We start from the raw sequence: 16,559 nt of genomic DNA on the forward strand, positions 1-16,559 counted from the left end.
CCAGCTGCAGCTGGCCCAGGCTCTGGGTAGCTGCTGCCTGCCCTGGAGCCCAGACTGCTTGCAGCAGGGCTTGCAGCCTCCCAGCTGCCTGCTGGGAGCAGCCTGGGGTTCTGTGGCTGGTGGCAGCTGCCCAGAGCCTGGGCCAGCGGTGGCATGCCAAGCAAAATGGCCTCGCATGCCATGCTCTGGCACACGTGCCGGGGGTTGCTGATCCCTGATCTAGGCTAATGATGATGCTTATTAAAAAAGTAACTGGAAAAATACCGCTTTACTGCAACAAATTACTCCTTCATTTCTCTTGGGTAGCAAATTAAGGCAATCCAAAGCCTCTGCCAAAAAGCCTTCAGAAACTGCTATTCTTCACTCGCACAGTCCCATCCATCGGCAAAGGCAATATTCTATGTTATAAGGTTTAGTGCATCAATACAGTGAATGTTTGATACATTATGTATAAATGTATTTGCAGCCCAGCAGGTCACACTATGCTCAGCTTTCTGCAGCACTCACACGTCTCAGAAAATCTGAGTCAATACTTTCTGAATTTAAAACATTTTCCCCATCTTCTCACCAATTTACAAAAAAGGCTAAATACAGCAGTAGCATATTTTAAATAGAAAAGTACAGATTTTCCTAAAGAAAACAGATCTAATTACAATCAAGCTGCTGCAGTAAAGAATTGCTTTCGACATTCAGCTGATAAGTTCAAACTCCAGGCTTTCAAAATAGGAAAACCTGAATAAACATACTATAGTGAAAGTTATTTTTGGAAGATGAAGATTTCTTTAGTTATGAAAATATTAACTCTGCGTGTCTGAAGAAATGGTTCAGGAAAACTGGTGTGGTTTCAATTAGGACCATCTTTTGAATTGCAACGATGTGACGTGAAGTCGTGTTTATAGGTGTTCGTCCGCTACGTGTACAGAGGGCAGGATTTGGTCCAGTTAGTTAACCACTGATCTAAAAGTCTGCAAGACCATTTACAAGTGAAAAATGTCTTGAGAGAGGAATCCAAAGCGCTCAATTATGAACCAATACAGAACTTCCCTACAGACGGCGGGCATTCAGGTCTGAGGACTGGGTCTAACGAAGTCAGTAGAAAACCTCCAGCTGATTTAAATGGGTTACTGATTAGGACCTTGGTTTCCCAAGTCAAATTCCCAAGAACCTAGAAAGGGGAAAAGGATTTAAGACAATAAAATCAAGTTAGAAACTTTGGAGAAAATGACCCCCAAACAAGTCAAAGCAGGTTGAGAATTTACATTTTACTTCAAAAAAGGGAAGTACATACATGAGGGGGGAATGGGGCGAACAACAATTATCTGAAACCATGTTTTCTACAGTTTTTTTACCTACAGTTACCAACTGCGTGTGGGAGTCGGCAGGGCTTTTTGTTGGTTTGTTGGTTTGTTTTTTTTTACCGGCTGCCACACACTTTGCTTACAATATTAACAGGATTGTAGATCAAGGAAACATTTTCAAAGTTGAGGCCCAAATGGAAAGAATAAGGTATCATACACAGTGTAAGTTTATAGTACACAGCATTTTTTTTTCTTTAAATGACATAACGCAACAGCAGGAAGGAGAAGTAGTAGTTAACAATTACTAACACTAGAATAATCAAATTTGTATGTTATACATATACAGCAACTAACTGCTTTACAAAAAAGCAAAATAATACAATATATTGTCACATGTATTTACAGTGTAGTAAATATACTTTTCTGTCAAATTTTACACAAAAACTATTTACAGGTGAATATACTGCATTAAAAAAAACTGTGTGGCCAACACTAAAAGTGACTTTCTGTGGCAAGTCTGTTGCATAACATTAAGACGTGCTTTATTACATTTGAGGAAAAAAAAATGACCTTCGAATGAAACAGAAAAGGACCTAAAACCTACAAACCAATTAGGAATAGAGCACTGGCACTTTCCCAAATGCTCAGTTCACAATGCTTATTTGAAATGCTTCCTGTTTGTGGAAAATAAGTCTCATGCACATTAAAGCAGAAACACTGGCATAATTAACAGGTAGTTTATGTACTATTATAATACTACTGAGTTAACTTTAAGTTGGGGAGAATACAGACGAGCAAATGTTAATTCTTTTTACAGTATGTCATGTGGACAATGCATAATGGATAACACGTTCTAGAACAGGGGTGTCAAACCTTCAGTCTCCAAGATGCATTTATGCGGTCTGCATGTCATCCTGGTTCTCCAGACTCTAAGCATTTGTGGAAAAAGTAGTAGTAAGTAGGTGCCACGGATGCAGAGGCAACGCAGGCAGGGAGCAGCTGCTGGCTGATCCTCTCTCCTTTCCTCCCCACCACTGCTTACAGGCGGGGTGGAAGCTGCCTCCTTGCACCTTCTCCAGACTGGTGCAACCCCAGTCTCTGGAAGGCACGGGAGCCTTGCCCCACAGCTCCGCTTCTCCTGGTCGCCAGGAGGAGTTGTTACAGGAAAGTGTGAAGACATTCATTCTCCCAGGAGAAGCTCTCCAGCAAGTGTTTTCTACCTGTTTGTAGTCAAGTTTTCTCCTGGAACTGCCGTTTTTGCTCCAGGAGAACAAGCTGGAACATCTGTACACTTGTGGTTTCTACTGGGTGAGTGGCAGATCTCCCAGTAGAAACTGAATGTCTGCACACGGGCTAAAAGAGTGCATACAGTGTAACGGGTGCAGTGATGGCTGCCTAAAACAATGATTTGGAGAGCTGAATTCCCATGCTCTAGGCAGGCGTATTAAATTTCCAGTCCAATGATGATGCTTCAGGGGCCGTCTTAACTAATTACTGATTGCTTTAGAAGACAGAATAGGAATCCTGGAAGGGAACAAAACAGACTGGGTTGGGAATTTGGGGTGGCTTCAGGGAAGGAAATGCAAAGCAAAGGACAGAGGAAACTAAAAAGTGTGGGGGCGGGGGTGAGACAAGAAGGACAGAGGAAAGGGTTTAGGAGGAAGAGGAAGAAAAGGGCAAAAAGATCAGTGGGTGCAATGGGTAAGCAAGCAGGTTTTCCCAGTGATAAATGCAACAGTAAGGCACTGAACAAATAACCACTAATGGATATTTACTCACTACGTGAAGGCCATATTTGTGCCCTAATCTTTACACCAGTGTCCGAAGAAGTGTTGTGTTCCACTGTGCAATGTCAGGAGTATGGTCCTGCATTTATACCCTGGCCCACAGACCAGAATTAAACATGGAATTCAGTGTTCTCAGACAAATGAGTTTGACACCCATGCTCTGAAATGTCCAGATCTAAGCCCAATAGTGGAAAGATTACATGGCAGGTTTCCTTCCCTCACACCCAAGGGTATACTAAATGAGTTACTATGTTATCATGCTGATGTGAAATCATTTTTTGGCTAACTGGGATCAAGAGACCGCAGTAAGTCTTAAAATTAAAAAATAAAATTTGTTCACTTTGATTCCACAGCATGCGCAGTTTTAAATTTTCATTATTTCCAATTGCTTTATTTGGGCAGCCTCAGATCAATGAAGAAGATGCTTTCAGATGCTCTCAACCTAACCCAAAAAAGCAACTTTTTGGAAAATGAGCTCCAAGGGAAACGGAAAGACCTAAAAGCCACGTTTTTCTAACAGCCTGTTAACTTTAAAAGATTTTTTCCTACTCCCCAATACAGTGAAAAATAACATTAGATTCCTTCAAGTTTTGCTGTCTAACAAAAATGAAAGAGTTATGAATTAGCCTGATTCAGTATGATCCAGATATTTAAATGATGGTGATTTAGCAACTGACTACTACACATCTGGATGTACTAGATGAGAGATTTTATCTGTGATGTCGCAGACTATGAATGCTTAACAGCTTAGTACCTGGCACTGGTCACTGCTCTATTCCTAAATTCAGTTCTATCCTCGTAATCCACTTCGTAAGTTTTGAACCATTTCAATAATTGAGTTTGTACTGCAGCTCCTACGTAACCAAAAAGAATAATAATAAAAAAAAAAGTTTGGTTAATTGCACAAGTCTTCAGATTTTTCAACCTATCTAGTTCAAGATAACTAATTCTAAGTTTTCCTCTTATTTTGGCAAACTATTTGCATATTAAGTTTGTGTTCATAGTTTTTCCAGGACTGTAAACAAATTAAAAAAATTAAATTGTTATTTTCTAAATCAATACAATAAAGGCAATTTTTATTTACATAAACATGTTACACCGTTACTGTGTGAATAAATGTGAATTATGTGCTATATCAATAAAATCGGAACACTTAATTGTAACCATTCTCTAGTAAATTTAGCTGTGGAGTTTGATTTACTGAAAGCCACTATTAAAATTGCACACTGTTTTTTTTGTTTGTTTGTTTTTAATACTGTATATACCTTTTTCCTTACCCTAAAGCCATTCATAAATTGTTAATTTCTAAACAGGGACCTGGCACTAAAAAGTTTACTATTCTTTAGCAGAAGATATATTTAGCCCTAATATGAGCACCCAGAGGACATACCCTTTTTGTCAGAATGTACGTTTACCACCGAGATCAAAATGTTCTGTACAATTTGAGTCCAAAGGTAGTAATCTGCAACACTAAGTGCTACAACATTATTCAGCATAGCAGCATATTATCACAGTCATCCATTGTTAATATACTGCTGTAAGTTGACAAGTCTTTCACAGTGATAGAAAGTAATTTCAGTTTACTTCTTTCTTATAAAGCCCAAATGTAAGTCTTGCAAATTAAAAATAATAAAAGAATTTTTGGAAACTGCAAGATGAAATTTGAGTGAAATTGTCTACGCCAGTAGCAGAAATTGCATTGCAAACATTCATTCATACGTAGTCTGGGTTTGACAAACTCATTCGTTTTTTGCTGTTTGTTTTTAAAATGATGTACCATATTTACTCAAATATAAGATGACCCCTCCTCCCAATAATTAGATTTGATTTATGGAAAATAGTTTCATAGTTGGTAGGGTCGGAAGGGACCTGAGCAGATCATCAAGTCTGACCTGACCCCCTGCCATGGCAGGAAAGAGTAGTGGGGTCAAACGACCCCGGCAAGGTGTTCATCCAGCCTCCTCTTAAAGACCCCCAGGGTAGGAGCCAGCACCACTTCCCTTGGAAGCTGGTTCCAGGTCCTAGCCGCCCTGACTGTGAAGTAGCGCCTCCTGATGTCTAGCCTGAATCTACCCTCTGCCAGCTTGTGAGCGTTATTTCTAGTCACTCCTGGTAGTGCTCGGGGGAACAGGGACTCCCCCAATGCCTGCTGATCCTCTCTGACTAGTTTGTAAACGGCCACTAGATCCCGCTTCAGACTTCTCTTGTGGCAGCTGATCAGGTTCAAGTCCCTTAGCCTCCCCTTGTAGGGCCTGCCCTGCTGCCCCCTGATCATGCGGGTGGCCCTCCTCTGGACCCTCTCCATGCTGTCCACCCCTGTAACCTGTCCAGATCCTACTGCAGCCTATTCCTCCCTCTAGCATGTCCACTTCCTCATACATCTTAGTGTCGTCTACAAATTTGAACAGGGTGCTTTTTACCCCCTCGTCCAAGTTGCTGTTGAAGATGTTAAACAGTCCAGGCCCAAGGACCGAGCCCTGTGGAAAATGTATAAATGTGTTACAAATTTCCAGGCACAGAATCTAATTATTGGAGGATCGCCTTGAATTTGCGCTAATTAGCCCCCTACTCATTACTGGAACTGGGTGTTCTTGTCAAGAATCTTGGGATCCTTTGAAAATTTATAGGCAGATGAGGCACAGGGCAACCTGGTCCAGCTCCACCTCATGGAGGGCAGGGCCAATGTAATCTGGCTGGGGTCATCTGAGCCCAGCACTCTTTCCTACCCAGGGCAGGAGGTCGGACTCAATCTACCAAGGTCCCTTCCGACCCTAAAAATCTATGAAATCTATAATCATATAAGACAGGCTGAGAGAGGTGACAACAGAGGGTTTTAGGATTAACTGTTCGGGACCCCGCTTGGTGATGTTTGCTAGAAATTTCAGGCTGGTAAAGAAACAGGAATCACTGCTAATGGGAAAGAAAGGCACAGCTCAGCTGTGGGAGCGAAGAGGAAGCAAAATGTATGCAAAGCAGTGGCTCACCACGACTTGATAATGTCTATAATAAGGTTTCTTTGTATGTGATATAAAATGAAGGGCCTTTTTCCCCATGCTGATTGAGAGGGGGAACTTGTCTTGTGTTCAAGTAAATACGGTACTTTAAATGTACATAAATTATTTTCTGTCTCATTGTTTAGGCAGCACTAAAGCAGCTCTGCCACACACAACTCTATGAAAGTTGGAAGTTAATTCATATAATTTTTCCTCTCCATATCCCAACAGTTACTTTTGCCAGGATTTCCCTGAAGGTGCATGCATTGGCAGAAAGGGCAAAACTAGAGTGCATGCTAAATGGAAACAAAAAAAGCAGTTTCTATGACAGCATAAAAATCCACTCTTGACAATTTGCTTCCTCTATACAATCATATTTTTTAGTGCAGTCAAAGTTCAGCAAAAATAAATGTGCTTTGGAAAAAAGTCAGTTTGTCCAGTCTGGTCCATATGTAGTTGCAAGTATATGAAGCTAAGTTCTGGGGAATGGAGAGACTTAAATGGCCTCCTTGTCCTCTTACTTTTATTGCTAATTGCTAAAAATTGATCAACCCCTGGTGAGGCTTACCGCACTGTGGCTAATATCATAGGACTCTTTTAAGTATGGTAAAAAAAAGTCCACAGCTAAAAATCTGATGGATCTGAATTAAAACCAGGATTATAGTTACTTGCCCTGGCTCATAAAGACACTAACTTGAGAAGTGTGCAAACACAATTAAGCATTAACACTTTCCTTTAAAGAAGAAACAAACAAGGCATAATAACAAAAGCAAGGTAGAACTGTCTATGAGAAATGGCTTTCATCTCTGAACAGTTACTGTACTGCAGTGTTAACGAATTCCAGACTTTCTTCACCTACAAAGTTCTTCGGGGTCTACACACCGTTTTGTAGAATGGTTCCGGAACACTGGCTTAAATCAAAAAACAGGAGAAGGGTAAAGAAGGCATTAAAACTCAGGCAATGTTTCAAGAGTTGATCATCTGGCAACGCGGCTGACAGGATGGGAACGTTAAAAATTAAGTGCAGCATCGCAACTGGTGGAGGGCCACGAGTGAGAAGCCCGAGTATGTCAGTTAGTTTCCAAAAAAAAGCTTCACACAATCTTTTTAATGCTGTGACGTTTGAAACTGCCGGCACTTCGCTGCTTTTGCACTTGACTCGCAGACCCGTGGCGTGTCCTTCCGCTGTTGGAGTGTCCCGTGGTAGGCGAGAGTTCCACGTTCTCCTTGTCAATTCCTGCAGGGAAATAAAGGGGACAGGAGTCTCAGTCCCATTTATCTTGTGACTGAATGCTTAAGGGCAGTGTTTTCTGCAAATCACTTAGCACAAAGACATTTAAGTATCTTAAAAGGCAGGGGGGGAAAAAAAAAAAAAAGACACATTCCTCCAGCTAAGGTAATACAGTTGCAGAAAAGAACGTAAATGGAAACAAGAATTATTGCAGGTAAAAGCTAGAAGCAGGCAGGCTAAGACCAAAGAGCATTTTCAATATAAACCTTACCATAATTTCCCAGCAGAGGTCGCCTTCCAATCGCCTACATTGCTCAGATCCCCTCCCAACAATGTAAACGCACTAAATCAAGCTGGCTTGAGCCCATAAGAATTCATGCCCAACTCGTACGGGACGGTCTCAGATTCGGGACACCGCGAAGAGTCCACTACTCTGGCCTTTGTTTCATTTCTTAGCAGACTCCTTTCCTCTACTTCTCATTTTCTGCAGAAAAGGTTGAGGTTCCCTACACGCAGCAAAGCACCGTTGGCATTGCCAGCTCTGTTTTGCCACCGAACGATGAGGTCATTTTTATGTTGACTGCAGACATGGGCTGCACTTCAATTCAGGACATTAGCTCAATATGCTTGGTGTTACTGGGGTGATGGCGGGAAATGGGAATTAAGGATGTGACTATCCACCTAAGCAGAAAATGCTTAGTGAAAACAGCCTTTAATTTAAAATCCAACCCCACTGTAGGACTAATTTTAATGGATAACAGTTCAGTTATAAAAAATCCTGCACAATGGGAGAAATCTTGAGATCGTGTAGTGTTTAACACTTAAGTTCAAATCACTACACAGAAACGCAGCCCCTTACCATAAAAATATGGTTACACTGCTCTGGGGTAAAACTTAAACACTTACATTTTGGTGAGGAACTGGTAAGATAGTGGACGTATTTTAAAATTATGTATAATCTACTGATTTAGTAAAAAAGAGATGTATGTAAATCTCACGAACCGTGAACTCTTGCAAAGGAAGAATACACTTGATACAAGTTTGCAAAGTATGAAAAACTGCCTTCAGGATGAGATTTGATGTTTTCACAAAGCATGTAGAAAGGGATGACAACACACATCCAGATTCTAAACTGCCATAATTATACATACAATCATCATATACTTACCAACATTAATTACAACTTGTGAAAACAGCCTTTAAAACCAAAACACCATATTTGCTATGCGTTTAATTGCTGTACAAAGTCAGAAGATATTAAAAAGAAAAAAAAAACAAACCAAAAGACCCACTAATCGAAATAAACAAGCCTCTAGGAATGTCCTGGCATGTTTAAATCCAATATGCCTTCACCACCACCAAATGAAAATATGCGGACACTTGCACTGAGTCCAGTAAAGCATTTTCTAAACTGAAATCAGTGTTTCACTGCAGGAAATATAGACCTGGATTACAGCCCTCTCTCTAGTATCCACTATTTTTTTGTTGTTTCAACTAACCCAAAATGTTACGGTACACGCTATTTAAATAGCGTGCACACACTGCAGTAAGCTTCTTTTCTCTGTATGAGGCTCAGGTCTTGGGGGTCTTAGAGGGAGAATACGAACAACTACCTTCTGTTTCTGATCTATATTAAAAAGCATGCATTCAGAGATAAAACCAGTATACAGTGAGTAGCACATTTTCCATCCTTACTTGAAAACATATCCAGCCTCTGAGCCCACAATCATTTCAAGTGACTTCTTTTCAAATTTCTTTTGTATATGAACTGAATCATAACCCTAAGATGAACATTTTTTCTTGAGTTCGCTTCTGAATGTGAAGTGGGTACAGTGGACTGAAGGGAATTTCATTCAAGGACTTTTACTGAAATCCCTCTTTGCTGAAGGAAGAGGTGGACATTTACATTCTTGTTGGTTTTGAACAAAATGGGAGCTGACATTTCAGAGGAGGAAAGATGGTTCAGTGTTTAAAACAGTGTATGAAGACTGAAGATGGGGCTTCAGTTCCTGGCTTTGCCAGGCAAGTCAGTCAATCGATTTCTTTGTGCCTGTTCCTCACCCATAATATAGAGATAATACTTGAACACTGTTAGTCCTTCAGGGCAGGGACACGTAGCCTATGATGTGAATGCACAGCTCCTAGCACAATAGGGATCTAGTCAATACTGAAATATAAATAGTAACAAAGGCATTTTCAATGCCAGACAGTGTTCGTTTCTAAGAGTCAAAAATCACTGCTTTTAGCAACACTGCCCAGCTGCAATGAAATTGCTCCTAATAATTCTGCCCTCAAATTCTTAGCAATAAGTACTAGAAATGTTAAAGATCCTCTGCAGAATTTGGGCATGGAATTAGGCTGAGTTTTAGTCCCTGGGAACACTGGACTCACCTGGTAGGTAGGTAAGCACTACACGGGCCTTGAACAGCTGAGGCAAAAAGAAGTTTATGCAGCCGATTAACAGTGGTTCTCAACCTCGACAAACTCGAGGAATCCCTCGTTAGACTTGAAGCACCTCTCAAAAAATGCCAGCTCTTAGCTGTCGCTTTTTTTTTTATTACAGAAAAATACTAGATCGATTCTTTTGTTGCCAAGACCTCAGAGAAAGACCACAGAATAGTTTTACCACTATGAATTCCCATTTGAAATCTCTGGGCTTATCTTGTAAACTACACGGACGTGTTTCCACACTTAACCGTGCTAATATTGCTTGGCCCCTCCATGGCACCCCTAAAAGAATCTTATGGATATAGATATATCTATTTATAATCACAGAAAAATATGGATTTTGGGTTCTTTTTTTAAATCAGAAAATGTAGGATTTATTTATTTTACTCAGAGGAAACCAGGATCTCTGCTAATCGTGCACAGATCTGCACATCGTAACTTCTCATCGGCATCATGTTCCATATCAGGTACAGGCAACCCCCGCTTAGCGCTCTTAATTGGTTCCTGAAAAAATGAGCGTTGAGTGAAACCAAAAGTATCTGACACCCCAAGAGGGCGAATGAAATTGTTTTTAATGACCCAGGATGGCGACCGCGAGCATTATAACAGAACTCACTGAGCGTTAAGTGAAATCAGGTATCAATTTCAAATGAGCGTTATAGCGAAATAGCGCTAAGTGAAACAGTGTTAAGCAGGGGTTGCCTGTACTGTGTAGTACAGGGAGCAGGCAAACCATAGTGAATTCAACAAATTTGGTCTGATTTGCATTTTAAAGGTCAGAGCTGAAAGGTTATACATATTGGTATTCCAAATACAGAATCACAGAATCATATAAATTTACAGTTGGCAGGGACCTCATATCATCTAATCCAACTCCCTGCTCAAAGCAAAACTATCCCCAACTAGATCATCCCAGCCAAGGCTTTGTCTAGTGGGGTCTTAAAAACCTCCAAGGATGGAGACTCCACCACCTCTCCGGGCAGCATGTTCCAGTGCTTCACTACCCTTCTAGTAAGAAAGTTTGCCCTAAACTCTAACCTAAACGTCCCTTGCTGCAAATTGAAACCGTTGCTCCTTGTTCTGTCATCTGCCACCACTGAGACCAGTCCAGATCCATCCTCTTTGGAACCACCCTTCAAGTAGCTACAATTAAATCCCACCTCGGTCTTCTCTTCTCTAGACTAAATAGCCCAGTTCCTTCAGTCTCTCCTCATAAGTCATCCTTACCATTTTCATTGCCCTCCTGGACTCTCCAATTTGTCCACATCCTTTCCCCAGAGGGGGACCCAAAACTGGACACAGTACTTCAGATGTGGCCTCACCAGTGCCAAACAGAGTGGAATAATCACTTCCCTCAATTCTCTGGCAACCCTCCTACTAACGCAGCCCAGTACACTGTGAGCCTTCTTTGCAGCGAGGCTACACTGCTGGCTCATATTCAGCATATTGTCCACTGTAACCCCCAGGTCCTTTTCTGCAGAGCTGCTGCCCAGCCAGTCAGCCCCCAGCCTGTACCGGTGCATGGGATTGCTCTGTCCTAAGTGCAGGACTTTGCACTTGTCCCAATGGAAGGAACTCCATGACATTTCTTTTGGTCCAATCCTCCAATTTGTCAAGGCCTCCCTAAATCTTAGCCTTGCTCTCCAGCATATCTACTACTCCTCCCACCTCGATGTCATCCACAAACGCACTAAGGGTCCACCCCATCCCATCTTCCGGGTCACTAAACAAAACTGGCCCTAGGACTGACCCCTGGGGCAATCCACTTGATACCCACTGCCAACTAGACATTAAGCCATTGATTGCTACCCGCTTTAAGCCTGACGATCCAGCCAGTTTTCTATCCACCTTACAGTCCATTCATCCAACCCATACTTCCTCAGCTTGCATGCTTAGCTTCCTTATTTTGCATTCAATGTCTACTCATTGTACAAAGAGTAAAAGAGTTGCTGAAAATGCCCCAGCATAAAAATGGGCCATGACAAGTCCCAGGGAATGGATGGCTCAGGGGACTGGGTAACATTTCTTACCATAACGTGTGGCTGGTATGACTCCTACCCTGTTTGGTAGCCCACATGAAATGAAAGACATCAGCCCAGTTCTTACAGACAAGTGCTCACTGCTGAAAGGCACGCGCATCAAAATGGTTAAGGGAATGTCAACAGAGGCCGGGGTCTTGAGCGAAGTATGCTCCTTATTCCTCTTCAAAGCAGATCTTCCAGGTTAGGGACAAGGTAATGGGGTGGGGTAACTTGAGAAACATCTGCATTGCTGTTAGTTGTACTGTACTACGTGACAGACTCATGACTTCACTCCAGCACCTTTCATAAAATACTAATTTCTCTATAACCCCCCCAAGCAAGGAAGTAACTGGACTCAAAATCAATCTCTCAGCTTGGCCAGAAATAACCAGAGACTTGATTTACTGTCAACAAAAGCATGTCAAACAAGATGATTGAAAACGTTACTGGTGCTGTATCAGGTCTGCCTGAAAGGGAAACAAACCCCTCCCTTCGTTGTAAAAGGAAAAAGCCCTTCATATTTGCAAGCCTACGAATCAGATGTGAACATTACAGAACTAATGTATCAAATGTGAAAGGTACTGCACACAGTCCCCAACCCCTCCAACTACAGCCTCAGGGGTACAAATCGCATCCAGGGCACAGGCGAAAAAATCTGGATCTCACAGGCTTGGGGCACATGCCCGCCAGAAGTAGAATTGATAGGAACATGCACTTTAAGAATGAACTGCTTTTTTGAGTGATGACAAACAGCAATTAAAACGTTACTTAAATTCTTGTAAATCACAACTTCTTTTAAAGACCACAGTGAGTGCCCGAGAAGAGAGGTTATTAGAAGAGGAAATTTCAATGCATCTTATGTGGTTTGTGCCAAGTACTCAATGTCTCAAACCCTTTATTAGAACTGCACTCACACAGTGCAAAGGAGGGACAAGGCTCAGAGGGTAGCGTATCAGGATGAAACCATCAATAGGATTTAAGTTCAAATGTATAAGTTTTTCTAAGTGGCATTATATCCTCTCTACATTCTTTCAGATGCAATAAGTTAATGGTAAATGCTTAACGTTTTATGCCAGAACAATACAACCCTTAAGGCAAGCACTTCTGAATACGGTCCACACAGAAGGGACCACGAATTACGAGTCATTATTGCTAAGACCCTAAGACAAAATCACCAGAGCTGAAACATCATTTCAATGCAAACAGACTTCTAGTCAATGACTAATTTTATACTGAAGCCAGTTTATTTTGAAAAATTGTTCTCGTACAAATGTCTTGGTGTAACGGAGTTTCTGCCTCGTTATTTCTGTAGCAAAATGAATGCATCAAGCATGGTATGTTCATAAAGTATTCTCAAGAGCAATCATGGTAAGTGGTCAGCACTGGAATGAACGCTGCGCAGAGAATGATTGTAATGTTAGCAGCTAAAGTGTGGCCCAAAGCAAAAACTAGAACAAGTGGGGGAAAACGATATGTTAACAGAGCTTCAGATTATATTGTTACCCAATTATGGAAGGCAAAACCAAGTGACAATTTACTGACTGAATAAAAAGTTGTAAAACCATTTTTACTACAAACCACAGACCTCCTACTGTTTTCTGTTTCCTAGTGGGGAAACCGGCCTCTTGTTCTGACTAGACACACAGCGGATTCTCTCATTTTCACGCATGAGTGCAGAATCAGCCCCACTATTTTACAACGTTATAGGGCTATTTCTAAACTCAAGTAAATGCATTTGATTCTTCATGTCAGTTGTGGTTTATTTTATACTTCCACTTCACATAAAGAGATGAAGAAACTCCACAGTTCAGATTCACCAAATACAGTGAAAATGAGGAAGCAGCCCAAATGGTTGAGACAAAAAAAACAACCCCAAAACCATTCTCTGCATTTCTTCTGTATTTCTCTATGCATGAGCTGAAGTTGTAAAACGACTCTTTCAAAAAAGGCAACCCAAGTCCTTTAATTATTAACGCTCAGAACTGATTGCCTACTAATTCAAATGAAACATTTCCCCCCCTCTATTCTTTGCCTGGCAGCAGCAACAGAATACCTTTATAGCTTGCCCTTTGATATCAAGGTGCCAACTTCTCCATTCTCAAAACTGCCTTCCCTCGAAAGGATGGGGCTTGCAATCCCACTTGCTGCATTCTAAATATTATCATTTGCTCTTTACTTGACAAGAAACGCAACAGACTGGCACTTACTTACAAGTACTCTGGAGTCATTCCTGTGTTTAAAGAGATTAGTAAATGACTTCTCATGCCATGAGCCCAACTCTAATGCAGATCAAGCAGTATCTCGTGCAAATAGGATGAAAGTAGAGAGTACCTTGATGAGGAAGCTGCATGAAAACTGCTGATTTAGAGCAAGGCAGAAAAGCTTCACAGACACAGAATGAAAGAAAAAAACATAAGTGAATAATGTCCATGATAAGAAAAAAGAATATGACAGACAAAACATTTATAAACAATGGTTTTGCCTAGTTCTCCCATTTCCAAAGGCAGAAAATGGAAAATTTCTAATGCCTGCAACTTTCAATATACTTTGTTACCATACTGAAAACTTATTTGTATAAATCAGTGGTCAGTGCTACATTTACTTAATTTGCTGTGATATGGGAACACTGGTATTGCCCAAAGTTGATTTTCTAGGTCAGTGGTTCTATAGCATGTGGATCACAGTGGCGGTCTTGCTTTACCTTGTGGTGCTGTGGCTGCTGCACCTCTTAAAAAAAGATTGTATGGTCACCTCAGATCCCATACTGTGGCATTTCATCTTGATAGATGCCTACTTGCATCCCAACAGACCCAGTAGGAGGAATGAGCAGATGTGCATGGCAAGGATCTGACTTCCCCGATAAGCTAAGCCTCCAATACAACTCAAAACGCATCCTTAGTTGCAGACAATGGTGACAAAGCAGATCAATGAAAGACAGGTTCTAACTAAAAACACCCAAAGCTGTTCAGGTTTACCACCACACTATAAACCAGTGAAGACTTGTTGGCAGCCCGAGCTTGAGCAGTGAAAAAATGAGGGAGAGGGGAGGGGTGGACTAAAGAAGGATCTGTGCTTTATGAATTGGTCCACAATGCGAGAAAGCTGGAGAACCATTGCTTTAATTCTTAACCTCCTTCCCTTCCATTGCCAGAATGCGGCAGGTACATTCCAGGAAAGCAGCAAGATGCTAGTGAGAAATAAAGGCAAAGAGAAGGGAGAGAAGAACATTTCAGTTAAGGACACAGAGCAAGACTTTCATAAGTTACTGATGATTTTGGGGTGCTTTAATTTTTAGGTGCCTGATTTGAGACACATTTGAGGGCTGATTATCAGAAAGCATCGAGCACCTTCCCTCTGAACATCAGCCCTTCAAGGTGTGTTGGACAGGAATCATTGATAACTTAGGAAAGCTTTTGCCTAGATTAAGTTACGATTTATACCTATGTTCTTAATAGATGACGTGATGTATCCTTCTGTATTCCTCTCATTTGGTGCATGTATTTGAAAAGTTCTGAAAATAAGTTTAAAAAAATTAAAACGTATCATCTTCTGCATCATGTAGTTATCTACAAAAAAAAAAAGCTTAGTTACCATAGATAGAGGTTCTAGGAAAATAAGTTTTTTTGGGTGATGGATTTAATGGAAGGACTTACTTTTTTTTTTTTTTTTTTAAATCGGGATGTTATGTAGTAATTATTTAATTACTCATCCATATAACACAAAGCCGAAAAATACAAATCAGTTCTGTAAGTTGTATGAGGAATACAAGAATTGAGAGGCCTGGGCACATAAGACACTTATGTTAGCATAACTTAGATTTGTACCCTGATGTAAGCTACCCCAGGATATGAAGCAGATCAGCAGACACATACATAAGGGAAGCTGCAAACAGTAAGTAGCTATTACAGTGCCTTCCCAGTAGGTGATATGGGAAGCAAGAACCATCCTGCTTGCCTTGAGGAAATGCCTACAGTGGGAATAAGCTATGGAGATTCACCCGTGCAAGAGCACAATTTAAAGAGATGAAGTTTTACCCCAGAATTTGAATTGGCTTTGTGTACATTACATTTGTCTTCGGTCTACTCTCTTGATTTTACCCTGGTGAAAATATATTCTGTGTGTTCAAACCCATATACAGCTTCCCTTTCAGCCTGAAAACTTCATTTTTCTCTTCTGCCTCCTTTAAGTTTTTAACATCAACAGATGCTAAATGCTAAAACGGAGAGCTTTAGGTCACCTCTTACTAGCTTCTACAGCACTAACATTCAGGTCATTTATACATGTGCTCTGGGAGTGAAGAGGGGGAAGGCACGGTGCTTTAATGAGAGCGGCTCTGAGAGCTGCTCTAATTAAAGCAGCCCAGGCATCACGTGTATCAGCATCCCCATGCTGAAATATGGTGGAGGGGCGCTTTAACTAAAGCTCATTGAGTGAGCTTTAAAGTGCCCTCGCTGCCATTTTTCAGTGTGGGGATGCTGATACACGTGACGCAGGAGTCTGCTGGAGCACAGTAATTGCCACGCTCCAGCGGACTCTATTACTTGAGCCTGCTCCAACAAGCTGTACTTCCAGCGCCTTGTGACCGCAAAGCAGACGCTTCACAATCTCTAACCTTGCACTTCATTAAACAATCTTCATTATTACAAACAAAACATTTATAATACTGACAAATGCAAAAAGACAGACACCAGCCACTTGATTTTTTTTTAGTTAGTTAATTTTTACTAATTCTATTTAAGTGAAAGCTAGAGGTGCACCGATACAATGGTCCGATATCAGAT

The 16,559-nt window shown here is 41.1% G+C and overlaps 1 protein-coding gene across 3 annotated transcripts in view; it reads right to left on the reverse strand.

The window, feature by feature from the left end:
- Positions 1 to 1,242: 1,242 nt before the first annotated feature.
- The window catches only part of NF1 (neurofibromin 1), a 143,202-nt gene continuing 127,885 nt past the window's right edge, over positions 1,243 to 16,559 (reverse strand). For 2 of the 3 annotated variants that reach the window (XM_019493384.2, XM_019493383.2), the window contains one exon: positions 1,243 to 7,315. In XM_019493384.2, the coding sequence (XP_019348929.1) occupies positions 7,173 to 7,315 (143 nt within the window). In that variant the 3' untranslated portion in view covers positions 1,243 to 7,172. Of the gene's footprint in view, positions 7,316 to 15,218; positions 15,290 to 16,559 lie in introns of all 3 variants that reach the window. The other variant, XM_014608060.3, reaches the window with a different exon arrangement.

The sequence above is a fragment of the Alligator mississippiensis genome, chromosome 14, assembly GCF_030867095.1.
Source record: "Alligator mississippiensis isolate rAllMis1 chromosome 14, rAllMis1, whole genome shotgun sequence".
In the NCBI taxonomy this organism is placed as follows: domain Eukaryota; kingdom Metazoa; phylum Chordata; order Crocodylia; family Alligatoridae; genus Alligator; species Alligator mississippiensis.